At 41.8% G+C, this 26996-nt stretch overlaps 1 protein-coding gene across 3 annotated transcripts in view; it reads right to left on the reverse strand.

Annotated features, from left to right (window-relative positions):
- Positions 1-26996, reverse strand: part of ADK (adenosine kinase) — a 594014-nt gene that overhangs the window by 361981 nt on the left and 205037 nt on the right. For all 3 annotated transcript variants that reach the window (XM_033941773.1, XM_033941775.1, XM_033941774.1), the window contains exons 5-6: positions 25609-25781; positions 7547-7655 (exon numbers count right to left, since the gene is read on the reverse strand). In XM_033941773.1, the coding sequence (XP_033797664.1) occupies positions 7547-7655; positions 25609-25781 (282 nt within the window). The remainder of the gene's footprint in view (positions 1-7546; positions 7656-25608; positions 25782-26996) is intronic.

A 26996-nucleotide genomic window follows, 5' to 3' on the forward strand; every position in this document is an offset into this window, starting at 1 on the left:
TCTCACTTTTCTTGTTGGAACAGAGAGATCAAACAGTACTCTTTGGAAATGTCTGACAATAGACACCCATAAAACTATTGATTGGGAAAAGCAATTCTTGAATGAGGGTAGAGCCAAAAGTCCAAAATAGATCAATTTGCGAAAAAGATCACCCAATATAACAATTATGGTGATTTAAACAAACTACTAAGAAATATTCAGAACCTTAGTGGTAGAGAAACCACAACCGGGATCATGCCCCTTAATGTGCCTCCCTTGGTGAATCATTGCACTTGATAGTCTTTTGTAAATACATCACTATTCCAAATTTTTCTCCTTATCATTTTACAATACATTTTTCACTTAACTTAAGATGGGTCAAACACAAGGTCATGTGTTTGACTCATGTTAAGTGAACTATGGTATGGAATTGGGGTTTAAGCAGATACTAAAAAAGTTCCAGTCTCTTCAACTCTGAAGACTGCAGAAAGAAAAACATGTCTAGTCTCAGAGAACTAAAACCAAAGGGAGCTATGAGACTATGCTGGAGGAAAGTCTACTGTGAATGAGCAGTGAAATGCTTCTGCTCTTTTCAGAAAGCTCTGGAAGAATCCATCTGTCTGGTGCTTAGTGCATAGTGTGTGAGAAAAAAAAAAAAAAAGATTCAGAGGAAATCTACTTTGTAAATTGATTCTCAATTAATTTTTGAGAAGCTTCTGGGACAAGTAGTCTACTTAATTAAAATCCAAGTCTACCATTCTTTTCCCCATTTCCTAGATTCGAGACTTGTCACAATCAATGTTTCTGAAATATTGAATTATAAGCTGTCATGGTAATTACTATGGAATAAATAGCAATTAAGATTGCTCACACAAATAACCTCAAACTGTTTGCAGTGAATAATTATGCTAATAGTGTTTTTCTACAAAATCCATGCTTCCTTCACAACAATTTGCAAGCAAACGTGAAATGCAAATCTACAGCACTATTTCACAAGTTGTTAAAAACAAAGCTGGCAAACCTTTCGCCCTTATTTAATAAACTATACACTGAAATACACATACCAACTGATGTGAACCTAAATTTAAATTAGTTTATCCATATTATGAAAGAACAGGTTCATTTTTAACTTCGTAGAGGTCCATACAGGATGACCCCTGTGAAGCACATAGCCATTCTTTTGTTCACAATCCCTAAGGGCCCCTTAGAATGTAGATATACTACCTGTTGATTCAGGATTCCTCCTGCTGCTGCCACAGTTGCAATCAGTGTTTAGCCCATACAAATTTAAGACCCATGGTGGGTTAACTATTGTTGTTTTTGTTTCCAAAATTCCACTATAATCCAACCATACTACTACTACTACTATTTATTATTTCTATGGTGCTACCAGATGCACACAGTGCTGTACATTAAACACACAAGAGATGGTCCCTGCTCGAAAGAATTTACAATCTAATTATGAAACACACTGGACAAAAAAATGGTGATATGCTACTCATGAAGTGAAATATGAGGGAGAAGAGGTAGGGGTCTACAGAGGGAATGACAAACAAATGTGGTACTTTACAAATTGATAGGGATAAGACAAAACACAGTTTTGAAAAAGTAGGCCTTCAGCCTGGATTTGAATACTGCCAGAGATGGAGCCTAACGTACTAAGTCAGGCAGGTTGTTCCAGGCACATGGCACAGTAAGGAAAAAGGGATGTAGTCAGGAGTTGGCCCTGCCAAAGAAGGGTACAGACAAGAAAGACTTAACCAACGAACAGAGTTCCTGGGGCAGAGTATAAGGAAAGATAAGAGGAGAGATACTGAGGAGCTACAGAGTAGGTCAGTAAAAGGAGGCTGAATTGTATGCAGAAGCAGTAAGGGAGCCAATGAAGCGACTTGAAGGGGGGTAACGTGAGCATAATGACCCTGGCAGAATATGAGGCATGCAGCAGATATCTAAACATATTGGAAGGGAGTGAGATGGCTTAGCGGAAGATCTGCGAGAAGCTCATTGCAATAATCTAGGCAAGAGGTAATGAGAACGTGGATGAGGGTTTTGCCAGCGTGTTCAGAAAGGAAATGCCAGATTTTAGTGAGGTTGTATAGAAAGAAACGACAAGTGTTGGCTATGCAAAGAGAAGGAGAAAGATGAGTCAAAGATGACCCCGAGGTTGCGAGCCAACAAGACAGGGAGGATGAGAGTGTAATCTACTGAAATAGAAAATGGGGGAAGGGGATTGGCAAGTTTAGAGGAAAGATAAGGAGTTCAAGTCTTGGCCATGTTTAATTTTAGATGGTGGCAAGACATCCAGGTAGAAATGTTAAGACAGGCAGGCTGACATTCAAGTCTGGATTTCTGTAGAAATTTCAGGTGTAGATAGATAGATTTGCAAGTTGTCAGCATAGAGATGGTACTGGAAACTGGGAGATTAGAGTGCCAAGGGAGGAAGTGTAGATGGACAAAATAAGAGGTCCCAGGACCAAGCCCTAAGGTGTGCTGAACGATAGCAGAATGGCAGTGGAGGAGGATCCTCCAGAGCAGGGGTGCCCAACATGTCGATCGCGATCGACCAGTAGCTCAGGAAGGCAACGTGAGTCGATCGCTAGACTCGTGTTGCCGTCCTGATCTACCAGGCCGATCAGCCTTCGTCCGTATTCTCCCTAGGTCCCAGCTGTCATCTGCTGCTGCCGCCGCTGCTGAAAATTTAAAAAAAAAAAAAAAAAACGGCTTGGAGATTTCAGCCCGTAGCGAACTTATGCTCCGGGCTCTAACGTGTGCGTTCCGGCTTCTCTTCTCTTCCCTCCGAAACCGGAAGTTATGTCCAGGGGGGGAGGGAGAAGGGAAGCCGGCACGCACATGTTGAGAGCCCTGAAGCAAGCGTTCGCTAAGGGCTAATGCGGGAGACAGGTTAGTGAAGCATTTCCTCTTCTTGCTGCCGGGTCCTGCCTACTTTCTGTTTCCGCGAAGGCAGGACCCGGCAGCATTTCCCCCAATAGGTTGATCACGATGCTGGTCGGCTGAAGCAGGGAGAGCTTGAGGCGGCGTCGGCTTTCGGGCCTGTTATTGGTGGTGGTTTGGGTCTTGGTCCCCAATGGCAGTTTGGGTCCTGGTCCCCGATGGAGTGGCAGTGGCTTGGGGGAGGGCAGGGAGACAGAAGGAAAGAAGAGAAACAGAAAAAAAGAAAGGGAGGCAGAGAGAAAGAAAGGGCAAGGAGAGAGGAAGGAAAAGTTTAGGTCTGGAGAAGAGGAAGCATACAGGCTAAAAGAAGGGAAGAAAGATTGTATGCACAGTCAGAAGAAGAAAGTGCAACCAGAGACTCATGAAATCACCAGACAAGGTAGGAAAAATGATTTTATTTTAAATTTAGTGATCAAAATGTGTCTGAATTTATATCTATATTTTACACTATATGTCTATATTTTACACTAAGGTCCCCTTTTACTAAACCGCAATAGAGTTTTTTAGGGCAGGGAGCCTATGAGCGTTGAGAGCAGCGCTGGGCATTCAGCGCAGCTCCCTGCGCCAAAAACTGCTATTGTGGTTTAGCAAAAAGGGAGGGGGGTATATTTGTCTATTTTTGTATGGTTGTTACTGAGGTGATAGTGCATAGAGTCATCTCCTTTGACCTCTTTGAAAAACCCTGGAATAGGAATGATAATTAACATTTTCTATGCGTACAGTGTGCTTTGTGTTTTTTAAAAATTTTATTGTTGGTAGATCATTTTGACTTGGTCATTTTAAAAGTAGCTCGCAAGCCCAAAAAGTGTGGGCACCCCTGCTCCAGAGCATATGCTGAAAGTGCAATGGAAAAGATAGGAAGAGAACCATCAGATAATAGAGCCATGGAATCCAAATGAGAACAGTGTATCGACGAGTAGGCAGTGATCTAAAGCAGTGTTCTTCAACCACCAGTCCATGGACCGGTGCAGGTCCGCAGAAATTTCCTGCCAGTCCACAGGGCCGGCACATGCATCAGGCCCCAGACAGTGCTCTTCAGCTGCCGGTCCATGGTGCAATTGATGTGGTGTTGTCTTCAGGCTGGTTTCCAGATGAGGCGCGAGATGCGCGAGGAGCCGCTGTCCACGGCTTTGTGCACTGCAGCAGTGAGGAAGAGGGAGTAGGCCAGAATATAACACTGGGAGGGGAGGGGGGGCAGGCCAGAAGGCAAGGCACAGCATTGAGGGAGGGAGGCAACGGTAGGGGGAATTATTTTATTTTTTAATTTAGTGATTGATTTACATCTGCTGTCTGTTCAGGAAGAAATGCATTTGTTTCTTTCTTTTCCTCTGGGGTTGTACTGCATGCAGAGTTTTTCACCTTAGGATTTGTTTGTATATATTAGTAATTTTAGTTTTTGGTCCCGTATTTGCATGGGGTTATCTGTGTTCTGGTAGGAATGAATATTGAGAAGCATACAGTGTGCGTTGTGTAGTTTAATTTTGTGGTTAACCATTATGTGTTGTTAATACGATTATATTGTGTGCATGTATATATGAAAAATGAATGGGAAAAAATGGTGTTACAATTAGTACTATTATGGGGGCGGGATCTGAGGGCGGAGATTGGGTGGAAATAGGTGGGGTCTGACCCACGACTTAGCCCAGTGTTCAACTGCCGATCCACAAAATAATTATTTTATTTCCGCCGGTCCATAGGTTTCAAAAAGTTGAAGAACACTGATCTAAAGCGTCAAACACCGCAGATAGATCGAGGATGAGGAGTACAGAATAGAGGCCTTTGGATTTGGCCAGGAGCAGGCCAGGCCATTGGAGACTTTAGCAAGGGTGGTTTCCGTAGAAAGGTGAGGGCAAAAGCCCGATTGAAGGGGCTCGAGAGAGCGATAGGTTGAGGATACAGCAGATAGCAGGTATGACAGTAGGAGAGATGGGATCAGTAGACGGGTGGGGATGTGAATCAAAGCAATGTTCCCTCTAAGGACCAAGTTCATGTGAGCAAAATATTTTTTTGATGAGCAAAGGATAAAGTTGATGCAAACAAAAATTTTCCGTTACATTACCCTGATGGTATTATATACACTGTATATTACAAATCAAGAATTACAAATATAAATTACAAAATGGAAAATGATATTTTATTGAAATTACAAAACATAAAATATTTTATTAAAAAAATTTTCATTTAGCTCTCAGAGGCCAGCACCTCAGTAAGCTGTCCTAACCTGAGAAAAAGTTTTGGTCTCTGACAGTTGGTCAAAAATGTATTAAAATTAGTCCAACAAAAACATATCTTAATTCTATTTATTAATCTTTATAACATGGATACCACACTACTTTATCCTGAATTAAAAATAAAGTTCTTTTTTCTATCTTTGTTTTCTGGCCATTCTATGGTTTCTGCTTTCCTCTGTCTTAAGTCTCTTGCCAGGATTTCTCTCTTTTTCCTTTCGTCTTTCTTCAATTTATTTTTCTACCTCTATGCCAGATTTAACTCATTTTACCATCTAGTCTAGTCAAAGTTTCCTCTTTTTTACAGTCTTCCGGTAGCTTTCCATTCTTTCCCTCACTCTGGCTCTCCTATTTTACTCCCCCTTATTCTCAGACTTTCACCAACTCTATCCACTTTCTATCCCCTTCTATACAGCGTTTGCCCCTTATATATCCCTCCTGTGTCTACCCCCAAACATCCGCTCCTTTCTCTCCCCTCTTCCATCCAGTATCTCCCTATTCTATACAACATTCTGCCTCCTCTCTCCCACCTTTCCATCCAGCGCCTCTACTTTTTCTCTTCCATCAGTATCTATCTCTCCCCCAACTTCCATAGAGTCTGTCCCCTCTCCCTCCCTCACCTTTCCATTCAGCATCTCCCCTTTCGATTGCCTCTACCATCATCTCCCTCCTCTCTTTTCCCCTCCCTAACATCTAACTTCATTTGCTCTATTCAGAATCTGTCTTCCCTACTTTTACACAGCATGTGCCCACTCTCTCCCTTTTCATCAGTATCTTTCTCCTCTCTCTCTTTCCTTCCATCCAGCATTGGCCACTTCTCTTGTCCCCCCTTCCCCCTCTGATAAAAGGAGCGTTCTCGGTGTTCGCTTAATCCCACCGAGAATGCTTCTTTCATCAGTCATATGATTTCTACAAGAAGATATAATATAAAATGAACAACTAGAAGTCCTTTTATTTAAGATCACTTCATTCTGAAGATCTTTAAGACTCCTAAAGCAGGCTGATTTGGACGAAACATGTACATGTCGAGTCATTGAGGTTTTTGGATGAATAAAGGACTTTTTAAGAAAGATTGAGTTCACCAGTCTTCATTGGACATCTCCACTCCTTGTTTTATGTCATTGAGTTTTGTGGATTTGGTTCTGTTCTTATGATTTTAATACACACACTTGTTTAAATCAATTCAATATATTATAAACTTGTGTGTTCATCTAAGTAAGTTAATGTTAGTTAACCATATTTTTATTTTATTTGTGTGTGTTATTTTTTTGTGTTCAAATATGGTCATTTCTATTATCTCTTCTTTCAGTATGTGGAACACTGAGGCAGACTAAAGGTAAAACATGGCTACTTTTATATCTTTCTGTGATGTGAAGAAGTCTATGGAATGCTGGTACTTCCCCCTTAAAGATATTCCCTCACAATGTCAGAACTACCTTAAGACCCAAAGCCTTGTCCAAGGGAAAGTAAAAGAGGGGGAGCCAGGAAGTAGGAACTAGGAAGTAAAAGCTCAGGACACAGATAGCTTAAGGAGGCCCAGAGAGAATCAACGATGCCCAACTGCATATGCATAAGGTTACCAGATTTTACTATTGTAAAATCCGGACAAATTGCCCTGCCCCAGATCCGCCCAGTTCTACCCAGCCCCGCGCCCCCCCCCCCAGTCTTACCCCCTCAACCTATTCTCGTGCTCAGAGCTGTTTCAGGAGAGCATCTGCGCATGTGCAGGTGTGATGCGATGACGTCACACGCATGTGTGTGGTGCCACCGCGTCGCATCTGCACATGTGCAAATGCCCTCCCAACGCAGTCCTGGTTGGAAGATTTTCAAAACCTGGACAAAGTACCAGGTTTTGAAAAGCCGTCTGGACATGTACTCTACAAAGAGGTCATATCCAGGTCTTGTAACCTTACATATGCATGAACTACAACTGCAACAGTCAAGTAAGCCAAGGTTGACTTGCAGCTTGATATTCTTGGCCTAGCCAGAGACAGGCTGGTCTAGGTGAACTGCTAACAATTATCCTGATAACTCTGGGAAGCCACACCAGAGCCTAACAGTCCTTCAGGAGCAGGCCAAAGAACTCTCTTGTATGAAAGGACTAGCCTGTATTTTCTATTCTTCCCTCTTTGTAAATTGAACAGGACCCCTACCTGATACTTCAAAATAAATATTGTTTTGTTCACCTTAAAACTGAATGGCTCTGGCTTGTCCTGGCTCTAGGCCTACTCTCGTTCACGTTAATCACATTTCTACATTAAACCTTGCAGATCGCCTGCTTTCCTGTTTCTTTGGAATTTCAAACAAGTGTCACAGGATTTTTCTCACTCATTAAAACAAAAACAAAAAAAATCCAATCACAAAGCTTCTATACAAATCCAACTTACTGCAATGTAGTATACTTTGGCCTTTTCAACTAACTTCCAGTTCTTTTCCAGATCAAGATGTTTTTCTTTGTCATAACAATTAGCAGCAGCAAGGTTAGCCACTAGCGACCTAAAAAATAACAAAGATTTTAAATTATACAATGGACTATTTTAGGTATCTTAATATCCAACTCTGCTGTATAGATGGTACACTAAGATGATCATTTTAGAAGCATCTACCTGTGTAAACAGCAGCATTTACACAAGTAGATTAGCTATATGTGTAAATAGGAATTCCAGGAAAAGGTTCTTTACATGTACAGTTGAGTGGGATACAGAGTTTTGAAGGTGTGGATGAGCAGATTGAAAATACTATAAATGTATTTCTCATTTTACAAAGGCAGCACAATTCCTGCCAATTAATTTCTCTGTTTTTGCATCTGCTCTGAATTGAGCACAACTTTTATGAAAGTTGTTGTTTAGGCCAGAGCTTAATATGATGGATTACAGCACTTATTATATTTGGTCTTTAAAAACACTGTTATAGCTTCCTTTAATTGGTATCATTTCTACATGCATATGTATGTGTGTGAAAACACATATGTGGGGGCTTCAATATCACTACATCTATGTATAAATGCCTGCATTTATGTATAAGAAGCTACTGTGTGATGGTGCTCTATCTAAAATTTATACTCCTGCTGTACGTCCCAGCACTTACATGAGTATTTGCCAACATCCTGATGCATATTTTACAAAAAACAGCCTGTTCAGTTAAGCCATTTGATAAATGCTGGTGTAACAAAGTCTCATTCAGGACATCCCATATTCAGCCCCTATGCAAAATTGAGCTTTATATCATCTATAAAATATTAATTCATACAGTATGAACTTTAAAACCATGGGTACAATATTCTCCTAGGGAGTGGTCAGTGTTTTGCTGACCATCACAAGCTTTTTCCCCCAGATAGTTACTGCTGGGCTATATCTGGGCACCTGAACTGAATATCTAGGCACTCGTACGTGACAAGAAAAAATTTATCTAGCTATGTGCAATAGTCAACACCTAACCAGTTTCCAAGTTTATTAAAAAATTTATTATACTGCCCAGAGTATATCAACGCTGCTTATAATCTAAAATAATAGCAAGTTTCTTAAGTGGACAAGACAATGACATTGTAGGAAAGAGGGGAGAAATACAATCTCAGATAAGATACCAGAGAGGGAAGTACAATTAAGGAGGGTACTATGCTGGAACCTCACTATCGGTATTGCTACAGGTAAAAAGATTAACGGCCTCTTTTACAAAGCCAAGCAGCAATAGCCCCGAAGCCCTTTAAATCTCTATGGGCTTCGGGGCCGTTAGCGCGGCTTTGTTAAAGAGGCCGTAAGTATGTGTGTCAGAAAACAGGAACTTTTTTTTAGGTCTACTGTATTTTAAATTCTCATAGGAAGATTTGTAGTCAAAGATCCTGGGAGAGCTGAATCCAAATTTTGGGACCTTTAACTGAAAAAATTGTACTTTGTATTGTATCAGATACAATCTCACAGAGGGAACAATAAGTAAGTTTTGTTGAGAAGATGGGTCATTCCATGTCAAGTGGACCAGGAGCCCATGCTCGACCCCCTTGAAATCCAACCAAATTTTACAGGGGTGTTGTCTAGGGTCTCAAATGAAACTCTGCAAAATTTTTGGGATCTATCTCAATTTGGTCAGGAGCTAGGGGTGGTTGAACAAAAGCAATCGATCAAACGGGATCCAATATGGCCGCGGTCACGGTTCTCTGAGCTACCACCCGCAAAGTCTTTTCTCCTAAAAATTTACCCTCGACATTGTTCATCGCACTCTTACTAGTTATGCTGAAGAGGAGAGGGAAGAGCGACCCTGGAACCTCGCGACGCTCTGGAGCAGCTCCCTTCGGGAACATTGAAGACTTGCTGAGGCGGATGCAGGGCGCCACAGCTTCGTCGGCATTTGCCTCTGACCGAGACGCTTCTAGGAAACAGAATGGAGGTGTCTCTTCGGGCTTTCGACAACACACTGAGCCCTGACGTGAGAGCTCATCCCCCCAATCCTCGTGCTGCCAGTTCCCCGGGGGTAGAGAGGCAGTCGGAAGTCGACTTGTGTTCTCCCTCATAAGTTGCCAGGGACGGAGGGATAGACAGCAACCCAGGCTCCCAGAGTTTCCATCGGAGCCTGAATGTTCACGAGGATGGATTAACAACGGGATCAGATACGACCCAGGAGAGACAAAGAGGAAGAGAACCTTTGGTTGGTGAGCAGAACTTTTCAATATCAGATTTGCAAACTTTAAATATTGTAAAGCCCCAAGAGGTAACATTAGACTCCTTATGGGATCTGACTGCCAATTTAGTCAGAACAGTGAATACTAATTATCTTCAAATTGAAGGGAAGATAAAAACTCAAGAGAAGGAAGTTGTTCAAATAAAACAAGACCTGGGTGAATCAAAAATAGATATCCAGAATATTAAAGACAAACTCAAATCTTCAAAATTGATTCAGGAGACATTAATGAAGGACAATGTTAATTTAAGAAGGAAGATAGAGACATTTGAAAATTTCTCCAGGAGTAACAATCTTAGATTGATTAATTTTCCTCGAATCTTAACAATTACCCCAAGAGAAATGTTAAACGTTATTTGTTGGAGATATTGGAAGTGCCAGAAGACTCATTGCCTCCTTTTACCCAGGTCTATTATTTGCCAAATAAAAATCAGAATCAAAAGGAAAGAAATCAAGGACCAATTGATGTGTCTGCTTTACTTGAAATATCAGATAAAGAAAGTGCAATACCAGCAACATTGATAGTGACTTTGGCTCTTACATTAGACAAAAATTGGCTTTTGAGACTTTTCTTTAAAAATAAAGAGAAAAAGTTTCTTGATTATAAGATACAAATATTCCCAGATTTGGCAAGAGACACACAAAAGCGTAGAAAATAATAATTATTATTAAAACCTGTAGTATTAGCTCTTGGGGCGACTTTTTATCTTCGTCACCCATGCAAGTGCGTAGTACAATATAATTCTCAGAAATATGTTTTCTTTGAGCCATATCAGCTAATGGCCTTTCTCTCTTTGTCCCCCCAAGAGAAGGAAAAGAAATGAGGGATTTAAATGTATTAGACACCTGTATATCAGTTAATCGCGTACCACACTTATATTAGTATTTCCTTATTATTCCATTTATCTTGGATCTTATTGTGGACTTGAGTTGATTAAGCAATATTTATGTTCTTATATAACTTGGGGGGGGGGGGGTTATTTCTTGTAAATCACTTTCTGTACAAGTTAAATCTTGAATTGAATATTTGAAATTTATAAATAAATTAAAAAAAAAAAAAAGAAAAGCAATCGATCCACTCCCATGCCTCGTGTGACCTGAAACACCAACTTTGCTTATGCGCTGCGACAGTAGGAAACTACCTAGGAGTCTGAAATTTTGCAGTTTGGTACAACACCTTGGGGCAAGTTTCTGTGCCAAGTTTGAAATCTTTTGCTAACATGCTTCCATTTCTACAGTTCAGCAAAGTAGGCAAAAAAATTCAAGAATGAAAATTTCTGGCACAGTTTGACTCCAAACTGCTGCTGGTGTGTAAGTCAGCTGAGGGTACAACTTTACCAGCAGACATGTACCGAGATTTGCAATATGAGCTTTTACAGTCAAGTGAAGCTGAAGATATGACCATCCCCAAAATATGGCTTTATGCATTTTTGCAAATTTTCACTGTTTTTCAGATTCAAATATCTCTAATGTGAAGTTTGTTTGTTTTAGATTTTTATATCATTTAAAAGAGCATGTTTTTTGCTACAGAAGATATCCTGTTTCATCTTGGACCCAGTCTTTCTTTGGTGAGAAGTAAAGCTTTAAAGATAAGCAATAGTTGTATATGCGACCGAATGTTTAATATTGAAAAGAAGCATGTTTAACACAAACCATGTTGTATGCAAATGAACAAGGTACATGAAGTTTCACAGTTAAGTTCAGATTGTTACTGTTTTATGATCTCCTTCCCTGTATCCATGCATTTTCATATACCCACTGCCACTGGTCGTGAAGATCATGATAAGTGTATTATACACTGAGACCACATATTTATCAATTATTGATCCATTGTCTGAAAGACATTCCCAATAGTCAGATAATACCATATAAACTTCTAAGCTTTATTAAAGACAAAAAAGAAAAGTGCAAAAACCACACTTATTTAAAGTGCGCATACATACCGACAAAGATCAGAAAATCACATAAATTCAACTTTTAACTCAGTTTCTTTCACGTGGTTTTGAAAGTCTGGTCAATGTTTGCCAAAATAGCTTGTGGATAAGTGTACTGTCTGCCTGATGAAGTAGTCATAGGTGCATTAAGGTCTGCAATAATATGCTGTTCAGGGATCCAGCTTAATGTCTCTGCGGGGAGGCCGTTCAGGACCTTGTGGATGCAAAAAACTAACCAGGATGTCGCATTCTTCCATTGAAATTTTACATACATGACCAATCCTCCAAGAATTGTCATATATGCAAGCTAAGTATTGTCGAGGTTGAAAGCTGGATGTTTGAAAGATGTTCAGGATCAGACTCTAAGACATTGGCAATGAATGAGCTGGTGTCACTTGAAATTTTGCTAATGCAGAGTCTAGCAGCGTCTATGGGCTTAAATTGGTGATTTCCTTTTGGTCCAGCCACTGTGTGGCCCATACTAAACTTTTGCTCCTGAGCAGGTCTTACTGCTTCAATATCTTCCTTAGCAATGAAGAAAAATTTGATTCCCAAGACAGATTTATCGCAGAATTCAAATAGATCCCTTGGTATCAAAATTTGGTTATTGAGAGGGCGTTGTAAGCTGGCATGGACAGCTAAACACTTGGCTGTTCCCCCAATCCCATCACAAGGAGATTTGCCATGGCTAGTGCCAAAGAAGTTCCACTCAGCAATAATTTGAAAGTCAGTATCATGGCTGAAGAGGTTAATGAAATTCTTGAAGTGCACAGCAGAACCATCACTAAAGTAGTGAATATGGCTTAAGACAGGCAAGACTTCCTTCAGATGCAGAATAAGCCTCCTCAAAAATGCATGAACAACAATAGTATTGTGACACAAGTAGTCACTGATCATGCAAAGGCTTTGGATATCAGGATTGCAGAAGTAGACAACAAAGGGGTGTAATGTTACTTGGCTATTTTCCCAGTGAAACCCCTATACTGCATCTTGAATGATGAAGGAATTATTGTAAGCGAAGTCCATCAAAACATTAGCATGCCCCTCCTTTATATTTGCTTTCAGTTCCTTCAGATAAGCACTTTGGTTCTTGGAAATAAAATGGTGGATGGTTGGAAGTGAAGTCCTCTATGGAACTGTCGAGTTTCTAGTGTATGCCGATCAGTGTGAATCCACTGTTTAAATTCAACGATATCTGGATCATGTTCACCAAAGAACTCAGTAAAATATTCCTCCAGAGAGATTTGCCCAGGACATATTTCACACCACTGCAACATGCAGATTTTTGAGTTCATATCACAGACAGTTTTATTCAGAAGCATCTTGTAGTCATCTGGAACTGCAACTGCTGAAAGCATAAGTTTCACATTCTGGTGGATTGTGCAGACACAAACTGAATGAGTCCTTGAAGAACTGACTGTGACACACCACTCTGGCCGAAGCTCACAGAACTTTGAGAACCCAATTTCAGGCCCATGCTGACTGTGATAGGTGGTGTACAGTTCCTTCAGATTTCATAATAGCAATCTTTTCTGCTTTTGCACTTTTTCACCACTGATCTGAACAGACACATCATCTTTATTGCCTGGGCATATTCTAGAGATTTCATAATTTTTATAAAAATCCAGGACTTTCTGTGTAATCTGCTGAGCAAGCACTTTTCCTCTCTTTGTTGCTGGAACAGCAAGAATGCCACCCTGCTGTTTTCAGCTTCCTGGCCTTTTTAACCCTTCTTGTTGAAACACCAAATTCCAAAGTAGTTTTCTCAATAGTCCAGCTGTGTGGAGCAAGAGTGAGAATTTGAATTTTCTTCCTATTACTAGATAGTTCCAACTTCTGCTTCAGTTCAGTCAATAGACGGTCATAGTCAGAACACCTTTTACATTGGCCACTTTCTGGTTCTGCTTTGATATCAGCTGGAGTTAAGTCACCAATAACTGCAATTTGGTCTGCAATTGCATTATGATCTTCAGAGAGTTTGCATTTAGCAGAACTTAAGGAATTTTGCTTGCTAATCCATTGAATCTTTAGAGAGATTCCTAGTGGTGAAAAGCTGGCATTGAGGTTTTCAGATGCATTGGTAGGGTCATCACTGTCAGAAACAGACTTAGGGCTACTTAGATCTTGCAGTTTGACACACAAGTCTTACCTGCATCTTAGGCAAAGCTTTTGGCCTGGTTTAAACTCATGCTTTGTGATAGCTTTTAAATGATTAGATACAGGAAGATCAATTGGGCGTAGACCTTTGATAGTGCTGCGATTCTGTTTTCTGAATGGATTACAGCAGTTTTTCTGTAGAAATTCAAACTTCGTCAGAATCAAGGCTTCAAGATGAGAACAGATATTAGATTCCGCAGACAAAGTAGAAAGTCCAGAGCGTCTTTAAATTAATTCTTGGTCAGGCAAAGAGAAATCAGAAATAAGCTTCAAGCAGCTTTCTCCAGAATAGAAGGTAGATGCTTTCTGGCACTCAGAACTATCATAGATTCCAATACTGCAGGGCTCTAGCTTATTATTAGTCTCCATAAGATAAGAATCACCTAAAAAGACAGAATAAAAGTAAGGTGAAAAATATCAGTGTGAGAACACAATGAAAATAGAGCAAAGCAAGTTGTACATGTCAGCAAGTGCAGAGTAAGTTTACAAAATCCACACAGGCATAACCTAGTTAACTAGTGAGCAGCCAGGTTTGCTCAGGAAAAGAACCAGATGCTGCACAGAAAGAATAGACGGAAAGCAACATGCCAAAGGCAAGCTTTGTCAAATAATGAAGTCATATGGTGTTATAAGGTTATGATGAACCTTAAAACCAGACTTGTTCATACAGCCACTGGGCTGTGATAGTTGCAAGTCAGAACATGTTCAGAAAAGCTGCATGTATCAGACATACTACTACAGCTATGCGTACATTCTTGTGAATCACATGATTATGCGTTTGAGCTTGCAAGCAGTAAGTAGTTTGTGCAAGCCAATGCATGTTTTGACTGTCATCTTGCAAAAGTGCACAGTAAGTTTGTCAAACGCTGAGTATACTACGAGACGAGTACTTTTGGCTAGCAAAGCTTGGTTATGAGTTTTCAGATCAATATAGTTCCTCTGCACATTCACAATGAAGTGCCAATGACCCTTCAACATAACATGTTTACGGAAGCAAGTAATGCTTATCTTTAAACCATCAATTCTCACCAAAGAAAGGTCGGGTCCAAGATGAAACAGGATAGCTTCTATAGCAAAAAACATGCTCCTTCAAATGATATAAAAAAAACTAAAACAAAAAACCACACATTAAAAATATCTGAATCAGAAAAACAGTGAAAATTTGCACAAATGCATAAAGCCATATTTTTTTGGATGGTCATATCTTCAGCTTCACTTGACTGTAAAAGCTCATATTGCAAATCTTGGAAGTACCTCATGGTACATGTCTGCTGGTAAACTTGTACCCTCATCTGACTTACCTACCAGCAGCAATATGGAGCCAAACTTTGCCCAAAATTTTCATTTGTGAATTTTTTTGCCTACTTTGCTTAACTGTAGAAATGGAAGCACATTCGCAAAAGATTTCAAACTTGGCAAAGAAACATGTCCCAAGGTGTTGTACCAAACTGCAAAATTTCAGACTTCTAGGTAGTTTCCTTCTGCCACAGTGCTTAAGCAAAGTTGGCGTTTTAGGTCACACAAAGCATGGGAGTGGATTGATTGCTTTTGTTCAACCACCCCTAGCTCCTGACCAAATTGAGATAATTCAAAAATTTTTCCAGAGCTTCATTTTAGACAACACCCCTGTAAAATTTGGATGGATTTCAAGGGGGTCAAGCATGGGCGGTTTTCTGTATTGGTCCACTTGACATGGAATGACCCAGATCTAAGCATCTTAGGAGGACAATAGGGGGTTAAGAAGACAAGAGAGTATGGTTCCACTGTACTAACCCCAATCAAATGCAGCAAAAGAATCCAAAAATCATCATAGAAGAGGTTAGACTCATCATTTATGTCCCTAAAAAGAACATGCCATCAAAATGAGTGCTACTGGTGTAAACACCTGTACCCAGAAAACAAGAATAAGTGGCACCAGAAAATTCTAGAATATAAATCACAAAGATGCAAGAGAGATTACTAAATAGAACAGAAGATAATCTTAAAATTAACACAATGTTCTCAATATTAGATAACTTTAACAACATGAATAAAATCATAAATGATGACAACCCCTCTATTCCAACAGGCCCAGAATTAGTCAACTATTTTAAATACAAGGATTCAATCCATATGAACCCAGCTATTCCCCACCAATCCAGCTAGACCCACTGCAACAAAACCACCTATGGAAATAACAGCAGACAGATTTTGGAATGATTTTGAAGAGATTACATTCAAAAACACAAAATGACTTCTCCTAAAATACTCCATAAGCATATTGGAGCTTCGATACCTGCCCACCTTAACTGATCAAAACAGCCACCCCAACAACCATTAAAAAAATAATCCAATGGCTCAACTATCACCTAAAAACTGGCTTTTTCCCCAAGAAGAGGAATTATCTTAACTCCCATTCTCAAGAACCCCAAAACTCAGCCCCTCAGATATGACTGATTATCCCCTACTCATCAAAATGAAGGAGGAATATGTCACATAACAACTCACATACTACTTAGCTTCAATATCCTCCACCCTTCACAATTGAGATTCAGGAAAAATCACAGCACTGAGAACATAAGAATTGCCACTGCTGGGTCAGACCAGTGCTCTGAATCTAGCCTTACCTGTGTATGTTCCGGTTCAGCAGGAACTTGTCTAACTTTGTCTTGAATCCCTGGAGGGTGTTTTCCCCTTTAACAGCCTCGGGAAGAGCGTTTCAGATTTCTACCACTCTCTGAATGAAGAATTTCCTTACGTTTGTATGGAATCTATCCCCTTTTAACTTTAGAGAGTGCCCTCTCGTTCTCTCTACCTTGGAGAAAATGAACAACCTGTCTCTATCTACTAAGTCTATTCCCTTCATTATTTTGAATGTTTCGATCATGTCCCCTCTCAGCCTCCTCTTTTCAAGGGAGAAGAGGCCCAGTTTCTCTAACCTCTCACTGTATGACAACTCCTTCAGCCCCTTAACCATCTTAGTCGCTCTTCTCTGGACCCTTTCGAGTATTACCGTGTCCTTCTTCATGTACGGCGACTTTTGCTGGACGCAATATTCCAGGTAGGGGCGTACCATGGCCTGGTACAGTAGCATGATGACCTTCTCTGATCTGTTCGTGATCCCATTCTTAATCATTGCCCTTTTTGCGGCCGTTGGCTTCATTGACTTGTTGACCAGTACTGCCAAGTCTCTTTCCTGGGGGAGGTCTCTTCGAGTACCGCACCACACATCCTGTATAAGATTTTTGTTACCAACATGCATCACCTTACACCAGTGGTCTCAAACTCGCGGCCTGGGGGACAACTGCGGCCCGCCATAATCACAAAGTAAACTAAAACAGTTTCTTCATCATATGTCTCTTCAGCTATCAATTACAATATTATTATTAAGACTTAGCCAAAAGGAAAGATTTATAAACTATAAAGAGTTTTACCTCATGCAAAGTTGGCATTTCTTTAATAAGACATTAACTATTTTTTTCTGAGGCCCTCCAAGTACCTACATGATCATGATTGGGCAGACTTGTTGGGCTGTCGGCCCTTTTCTGCCGTCAAATTCTGTTTCTATGTTTCTACAAATCCAAAATATGGCCCTACAATGGGTTTGAGTTTGAGACCACTGCCTTACACTTATCCACGTTAAACCTCTTTTGTCATGTTGCGGCCCATTTCTCAAGAGTGTTTATGTCACATTGCAGGTCTTCGCAATCCTAATACGTCTTCACTACTCTGAATAACTTAGTATCATCTGCAAATTTAATCATCTCACTTGTCGTACCATTTTCCAGGTCGTTTATAAATATGTTGAAGAGCACAGGTTCAAGCACCGAACCCTGCGGCACTCCACTCGTGACGCTTTTCCAGTCCGAGTATTATCCGTTTACCCCCCACTCTCTGTTTCCTATCCGCCAACCAGTTTTTAATCCACATGAGTTTTTAACCTTGATTCCATGGCTCACAATTTTTCAAAGTAGTCGTTCATATGGAACCTTGTCGAACGCCTTCTGAAAATCCAGATATACAATGTCAACCAGCTCACCCTTGTCTAGCTGCCTGTTTACTCCCTCGAAGTGCAGCAAGTTCGTCAAGCAAGATCTTCCCTTGCTGAAGCCGTGCTGGCTGGTCCTCATCAGATTGTGTCCATCAAGGTGATTAATGATGCGGTCCTTTATCAGCGCCTCTACCATCTTTCCTGGTACCGAGGTCAGACTCACCAGTCTGCAGTTTCCCGGATCTCTCCTCAAACCTTTCTTGAAGATCGGCGTAACTTTCGGCACTTTCCAGTCTTCCGGAATCCTTCCCGTTTTGATCGACAGATTGGCTATTAGTTGAAGAAGTTCAGCTATAGCCCCTTTCAGTTCCTTGATTACCCTTGGATGGATGCCATCAGGTCCCGGGGATTTATTGTTTTTAAGCCTATCAATCTGCCTGCATACCTCTTCTAGACTGACCGTCAACCCTATCAGTTTCCCATATTCGTTTCCTGCGTATAGCCTGTTGGCTTCTGGTATGTTGTGTATATCCTCTTCGGTAAACACAGATGCAAAAAAAATGTGTTCAGTTTATTGGCGATGGCTTTGTCTTCCTTTAGCACTCCCTTTATTCCATGGTCATCCAATGGCCCCACCGCTTTCTTCGCGGGTCGTCTCTCCTTAATATATGGAAAGAACGGCTTGAAGTTTTTTGCCTCCTTGGCTATTTTTTCCTCGTAGTCTCTTTTGGCCCCTCTTACTGCCTTGTGGCACCTGCTTTGATGTTGTTTGTGCTTTTTCCAGTTATCTTCTGTTTTTGACCTTTTTCCATTCCTTAAATGAAATCTTCTTTGTAGAGACGCCATTCTGAATCAGGGCGAGGTCAGCACACTGACTTCCTAGTCCCTGTGACAGAATGCTGACTCATTCCCTCTCGCCCCCTTGTTACAAATTAACCCTTATCTTATTTAAATAGTCCTTATTTGGAATAGGACATCAACTGACAGGCACTGAATACGTGCAAAGACACAGGTATATTGTCTAAGTGCTGAGTTGAGGGTGACACAATGTAAATGCATGTGACTTTGTATCCACCAATCATTAGAGATGTACATGAGGGAGTTACTATGATGTCATTAGCATAGAAGCATAATAAAAGAAGTTTGGAGCTTGCCACGACGACCCCTCCGCCTGACTCGTATCCTGCGTGTGTGTGTGTGTGTGTGTGCTGTGTTCCATCTCTATACTTCTTTTCTCTGATCGCTTCCTTCACCACTACAGAGAGCCAAGCCGATTCCTTGTTCTTTTTCCTCTTGGATCTCTTGCTGATACGCGGTATATATATATTTTATGCCTCAGTGACCATATCCTAAAAAGTGACCATGCTTACTCTAGCGTTTTTACACTGCTTATCCTCTTCTTAATCTTCTTCCCCACCATGAGTCTTATACCTTCGTAATTCCCTTTTTGGAAGTTCAGTGCCATGTCCTGGATCGAAGTTTCACCCCCGTGTCTAGGTTGAAGCGGATCATATTGCAATCACTGCTTCCCTGCATCCCTTCTACTTCTACACCTTGCACCCGTCCTCGTAGTCCATTTAGAATTAAGTCCAGAATTGCATTTCCTCTTGTATTTTCCTTGACAAGTTGTTCCAGGAAGAAATCGCCTACAGCATCCAGGAACTTGGCTTCCCTACCACAGCCGGAGGTGCCTACGTTCCAGTCTATCCCCGGATAATTGAAGTCACCCATGTTAACTGTGTTGTCTCCCTCGCAGTTGCGTTTAATCTCATCTGTCATTTCTCCATCAATTTCTTTGGACTGCTCTGGGGGTCGGTAGTAGATGCCGATCTTCGTTTCCATTCCTTTTGTTCCCAGAATTTTGGCCCTTAGAGACTCTGCCTTATTTTCTGTTCCCGGTGTGTTCTCTCCGATAGACTCAATTTCCTCTTTGACGTATAGAGCAATACCCCCACCTTTTTGACCTACTCTGTCTCTGCAGTATAGTTTGTATCCCAGTAGTACAGTGTCCCAGGCATTTTCCTCGTTCCACTGTTTCCGTGACGCCGATGATGTCAAGATTATCTTTTTGTGCCATAGCTTCCAATTCCCTCATCTTATTCCTTAGGCTCCTTGCGTTCATGTACATACACTTGAGTTTGCGGCTTGTTACTTTCTTGCATTTCCTTCCCTCTTGTGTCCCTTTCGATCCGTCAGGATTTCTGTCTTGCCTATGATCCGGTGAGTCTTCCCCGCTATCTTCCTGCATGGTAACCTCTGGGTATACAGATTCCCGAACCATCGACTTTTGGTCGACTCTTGGCTTTCCCCTTCTTCCTAGTTTAAAAACTTCTCAATCTCTCTCTTGATGTTGCTTGAAAGTAGACTTGTTCCATATCCACTGAGGTGCAGTCCATCCTTCCTGAATAGCTTGGTCTTTCCCCAGAACGTCGTCCAGTTGCACATGAAGTGGAATCCTTCTTTCTCACAGTACTAGTAACATACGGAAAAGAACTACTAAGCAAGAGTCATAGTGCAATCTAATCCAATTTTACCTAAGCAGCGCATTTGACCTAGTAGATTTCTATCGATCAAATGTCCGAGATCTTCAGTGATTTTGTTTTGCAGCCCAGTCCTCTCCTGGTTCCAAGGCTTCCTAATCACTTGGCACTATGATGTACATAAGGATGGTGAACTTTCTGATAGCTGGCACCCTCCCAGCAGGGTCCCCCAACGATCCCCACTTTTACCATCGGTGTTCAACCTCCTAATTCAATCCTTGGAAGCCAACCTAGATCTTGGACGAATACATTTCACCCATGCGGATAACATAATGATCATGCTACCTGTAAAGTAGCACCCTCATCACTGTCAAAAAATGTTGCCTACATCATAGAAAACTGGACCTCAACCACCGCTTCAAACTAAATAAGAACAAAACCAAATTCCTTTGACTCAAATGACCCACACGACACTCCAAGGATCACAGTAGATGACACAGACTTTCTATTAGAACTACAATCCCGAATCTTAGGAGTACAAATTGATAACCACCTATCTATGAAAAGCCACATACAATCTAATATAATAAAGCCCTAAGCGCGCATGCGCACTCCCACCTGCGTGCTCCTGTTTTCCGTGCACTGTAGGGCAACTCAGGTAGGAGTGCGTATGCGCGAGAATCCCCCGAGGCGGATGTTGGCCGTGGCAGCTGTCGGCGGCTGCAGGCTGCAGCGGAAGATGGCTGAAGCCTGGCTGGAGGAGGACGAGGAGGAGGAGCTGCGAGAGCTCCGCAGAGGCAGGAGGTGAGGAGAGAGAGACAGATGGATGAGAAGGACAGAGGGGCTACTAGGGGGACCAGGAGATGGTAGGGGATAGGGAGAGATAGACTTCAGGGAGTGTGGAGGGGGCAGAAGAGAGAGATGGTCTTAGGGAAGGACAGAGGGGGACAGGAAAGGGAAAGATGGCAAAAGAGGTGAAACAGGGTCAGAGAGAGATGGTAGAGGGTGTGAAAGGGGGAAAGGGAGAGATGAAAATGGTAGGACCACTGCTGCTTTGGGGCACTGAGGGAGGAAAGGTTGGTACGTCAGGACTGCTGCTACCGCCTCGGGTAAGTAAAGATCCTGTCAGGAGGGCCAAAAGGGTACAAAGGAAATGGTGAAAGGTGAGGTGGTGGGACTGGGAACAGTGGGAGGCAGGATCCGGGCATGATAGAGGCGGGGCATAGGTGGGGTCAGGGTCAGGGTCAGGGTATAGGTGGGGCTATTCTAGCACCCATTACTGTAACGAATGTAACGGGCTAAAACACTAGTCAATAATAAAACAATATTTCCTTGTGATGAGAAAGCCAAGATCCATCAGAAAATCCTTAAATATAGAAACATAGAAACATAGAAGATGACGGCAGAAAAGGGCTACAGCCCATCAAGTCTGCCCACTCTGCTTACCCACCTCCTGTCTATGCCCTAATGATCCAATTTTCTTACCTTGTCCCTCGTAGGGATCCCACATGGGTATCCCATTTATTCTTAAAGTCTGGCACACTGTCTGCCTCGATCACCTGCACTGGAAGCTTGTTCCAATGATCAACCACTCTCTGTGAAGAAATACTTTCTGGTGTCGCCATGAAATTTTCCGCCCCTGAGTTTGAGCGGGTGCCCTCTTGTGGCCGAGGCTCCCTTGAGAAAGAAAATATCATCTTCCACTTCGACACGTCCCGTGAGGTACTTAAATGTTTCGATCATGTCTCCCCTCTCCCTACGTTCCTCAAGAGTGTAAAGCTGCAATTTGTTCAGTCTCTCTTCGTACGAGAGACCCTTGAGCCCTGAGATCATCCTGGTGGCCCTCCGCTGAACCGATTCAATTCTGCGCACATCTTTACTGTAATGTGGCCTCCAGAATTGCACACAGTACTCCAGATGAGGTCTCACCATGGCCCTGTACAACGGCATTATGACTTCAGGCTTTTCAGCTGTACCCAGAAGGCTTTAAATCTAAACCTTTTTTTACTAAACTGCGGTAGAGGCTTCCACCATAACCCAGAGCGCAAAATGCTCCGACACAAAGAATTCCCACGAGCGTCAGAGCATTTAGCGCTCTGGGCCACGGTAGAAACCTCTTCCGCAGCCCAGCAAAAAGGGGGATACGTTTGTACCTAAGGCAATAGGGAGTTAAAGCACTCCAGTGTAATTTGAACCAGATTTCCCTAGTTCTTCACCTGCTTCTTCCACTCTTTTTATTGCTTCGATAGGTCTTGTTTAATTAGTATTTCTGGACTGTGCTCATATTTGATCTTTTATTAGATGTTACCTTAACTTTCTGTTACGTTTCATTATTGATTTTGTATTATCTAAAGTTTTAAATCACCTGGAATGTTTTTAGGCAGGCTTCTCCCAAATGTGAACATTAGTGGTATAGTATTTTAGAATAAACATTATGAACATGATGTTTATTCTAAAAATAGAGGTTTTCCAAACTTTAGTGCAATCCCTAATCCTATCTCGACTAGATTACTGTAACATAACACTAGTTCTTTGTTCTAAAACACTGCTATCACGTCTACAACTAGCTCAAAATGCAGCAGTATGACTCATATGGGCTCTGGAAATTGAAACACCTGCAGCTCTACTATATGAAACTACATTGGCTGCCGATAACCGCAAGGATCAAGTTTTAATTAGACATATCTGCCTTTAAGATTCTGAGAGGGAATGCCTTGACTACCTGCTCCAGGGTGCCTCCAACAGATATTCCACCAGAAATATGGATGGATCAAGCACTGGCTGTCAGGTAGACTACAGAGGGTCGGAGTAAAGGGCCAATATTCTGACTGGCGGGGAGTCACGAGCGGTGTGCCGCAGGGATCGGTGCTGGGGCCGCTACTCTTCAACATATTTATCAATGACCTGGAAATGGAGGCAAAGTGTGAGGTTATAAAATTTGCAGACGATACCAAGCTCTGCGCCAGAGTTAGGACCAGGGAGGAGTGTGAGGAACTGCAAAGGGACCTCGATAAGCTGGAGGCAAACAAATGGCAAATGCACTTTAACGTAGATAAATGCAAGGTCATGCACATAGGGAAAAAGAACCCGTTGTTCGAGTATAAAATGGGGGGGAGATTGCTGGAAGACACCGGACTTGAGAGAGACTTGGGTGTGCTAGTGGATCCATCCATGAAACCATCCGCACAGTGTGCAGCAGCCTCGAAGAAAGCCAACAGGATGCTGGGCATCATCAAGAGGGGCATATCAACCAGGACGCGGGAAGTCATCATGCCGCTGTATCGAGCGATGGTGCGCCCACATCTGGAATACTGCGTTCAATATTGGTCACCGCACCTCAAGAAGGACATGGCAGTTCTTGAGAGAGTCCAAAGGAGGGCAACGAAACTGGTAAGAGGGCTGGAAAACTTCCCATATGCTGAGAGGCTGGATAAACTGGGGCTCTTCTCTCTGGAAAAAAGGAGGCTCAGGGGGGGATATGATAGAGACCTTCAAAATACTTAGGGGCATAGAGAGGGTGGACAGGGACAGGTTCTTCAGACTAAAAGGGACGACAGGTACAAGGGGGCACTCAGAGAAACTGAAGGGAGATAGGTTCAAATCAAATGCAAGGAAGTTTTTCTTCACCCAAAGGGTCGTGGACAAATGGAATGCGCTCCCGGAGGAAGTGATCCGGCAGAGTACAGTACAGGGATTCAAACAGGGATTGGATAGATTCCTGAGGGAAAAGGGGATCGTGGGGTACTGAGGGAGGTGCTGGGGTGTTGCATAAGTATAGACAGCTCACCAGGTCGTGCAGGTGCAAGGCCGGAGGGTTAGGACATTGATGGGAAGATAGGACTTCGATGAGAAACCTAGGGGGCAAGGGGGCCCCTTCTGGTGATTAAGGCAGGTCATGACCTGTTGGGCCGCCGCGGGGGCGGACTGCTGGGCGGGATGGACCTCTGGTCTGACCCGGCAGAGGCACTACTTATGTTCTTATGTAAATCTTTTCTACTTAAAATTTCCAGCATGCAACAGTATAAAGCAGGGGTGTCCAACCTGCGGCCCCCTGAAGTATTTTGTGCGGCCCTGGTCGAGGGCGATGCAGTGTTTTCCTCTGCTGCCCCCGGGTGTTTACCATCTTGCTGGCTCTCTCCTCTGTCTTGCTGCAGGGTTTGCGCGTTTGTGTGGCCTCAGAAACATTTTTTTCGGCCAATGCGGCCCAGGGAAGCCAAAAGGTTGGACACCCCTGATATAAAGTCTACCAAATTACCTTAGCCATCAAACAGATTAGCAAAATGCTGAAACCAACTACCATTTACACTATGATCTTGTGACCACCATCTCAGATTCAGAAACTTTTAAAAGCAATTTTCTACCAAGACATGGAGCCAACCCTGAAGTAACTGAAATGGTAATTGTAAAAGCCCATTTCTAAACTGTATAATGCAACTCCTGGGACAAAACGAAGAGCCAACAATGACCTACTTGCAACTAGTTATTTGAAATTATGACCTAATGTACTGATCTACCTGTACTAACAATCCTATTGAATGTCCTTGTCATTCTGTTCATTGTAACTAATTTCCTGTGAAAATGGCCTAAGCTCTTATAATGTAACCCAACCTTAAACTGAATATTTAAAGGCATAATAGAAAACATGATTAACATAACATCCTAAAGACTGTGGAAGTTTATTTTCATCAATCAGCACTTTTTGCATACTTGATACTGTTACAAATGTATGGAGGTCTATGACAGTACAGTAACTCTGAATTTATCTTTTAAAACACCCATTCTTCCTTTGGCTCTTTAGATGTATAGCTTTGACATAATGATTCTTATGTGATTACCTCAGGGATGAAGACATTTTTTATTCTTACATGTATATTTTTAAGAAATTTATGGTACCAGTCTACATTTCCAGAGACAGCAAGCTGATTAATGGCTTTCATCTTATTTCATGTTACAACATTTTTCAATCCGAAGAACAAAAAGAGCAAAGGCTGCTTTTACACTCCAGGAGTCTCTCTCAATACTCTAGCTCTGGTGGAAGATCAGGATTACCAAAGGTCTGTGATGTCTCATGTAGCTCTGTCTTTTATGGAGCTGCACTCCTATCTCTACATCAAGGGCTAGGACATGATTTCCTCCCCTGGCTCAAAACAAATTTTCAACAGTCAAATATTACAAATAACTTAATTGCAGCTATAGACATATAAAATAGTACAAAAGCAACTCAAAAAAAATCTGACCTGTTGTCACCAGTGATGCAGGCAGCACATGTCCCTGTTGGCTGTTCACTTTGCTCATAATAATGAGCATCAACATGAGCTTCTTCAGCCTTCTTCTTCAGGATTTCACCAAAGTTATCTCTTCCAATGCAGCCAAAGAAAGTTGATACTTTATGTGGTTGTTGAATCATCCACTACAAATGAGAAAAGTTAAGTGTGAATATCCCTTTTTATGTATCCCAGTTACAGACCAACCAGTCTACATGCTTTTTTTTAACAAAAAAAGGGAGCTCCATTTCAGAGACCATCAAATTTCTTGCAGTGACAATAGTAAAAAAAAAAAAAATTGTGTAATTATGTGGCTAAAATGCCAACTAGTTATAAGCAGTACAATATTTAAGAACAAAAGGATCAAGAAAGTTAATATGAAAAAAAAGTACTACATTTATTTAAGAGTATTCCAGTACCGTGCAGTGATACTTAATTAGGGTATTCAACAAGAGGAGCTTGGTGATCCCAATGCCATACCTTCACTCTAATAAAAACAGCAAGAAAGGTTCAGTGGACACATTAATAGCATATCCCACTGTAACAGAAGCAACAAATTTCCAACAGATACTGGATATCATGATCACCTTCAGTAATATTGAAGAGTTCAATAGGTTTTTATTTTGACTGTATGAACAGCCAATAGATTAATTCTTTACCTGTTGGATAGTATTGACTGCTTCCGCTGGAGGCCTCTGTATCCTGCAAAACCAAGTGTATCCTTTGTCTGTTTCTCTTTTTCCCTCCCCCTCCTCAGATCTGGGGACCAGCAATGAGATTCAGCTCCAGCAATCACAGGAAGACTCAGGAGAAAAGCAGTGGTAGGTCTAGGGTTTGGGGCTAGGAAAGGAAAGTGGCATTGCAGCTACAACCGTCTACTCAAGCATGCCAGCTCAGCTCCTTAATCAGCAGTGTGGCATCAGAATCATTGTACTAACATGAGCAGAGCAGTCATCAAAAAGTGCAGAACTACCCCTGATCTATATGTAACTCAATATTCCTCTCCAAGGACAGAAACTGCAGCTCAGAAATCTCATGCAGCCCAAAACAACACTTTCACACCTTTCCAGATGCCTGCTCTCTGCAAACATAAGGTATCTGAGGCTGCAAAGATTGCAAAAAATAACAAGTTAAAAAAGCTTCTTGGCGAAGCTAGAGATTTACTGAATCTCTTGAAGCCTCTGACTGCAAGCTACTGCAGTATATACTCATAAGTGCCACAGCAGTACTTTCCAAACCTTTATCCTTATGGCCCAGTTTAACTTAGAAACTCACATAACCATAGATGAAGACAAAACCAAAATACTGAGGCCTAGATTCTTAAAAATCTGTGTTAAAAAATGACAGGCTGCTATCGCAGC

Source organism: Geotrypetes seraphini, chromosome 4 (assembly GCF_902459505.1).
Source record: "Geotrypetes seraphini chromosome 4, aGeoSer1.1, whole genome shotgun sequence".
NCBI classification, from domain to species: domain Eukaryota; kingdom Metazoa; phylum Chordata; class Amphibia; order Gymnophiona; family Dermophiidae; genus Geotrypetes; species Geotrypetes seraphini.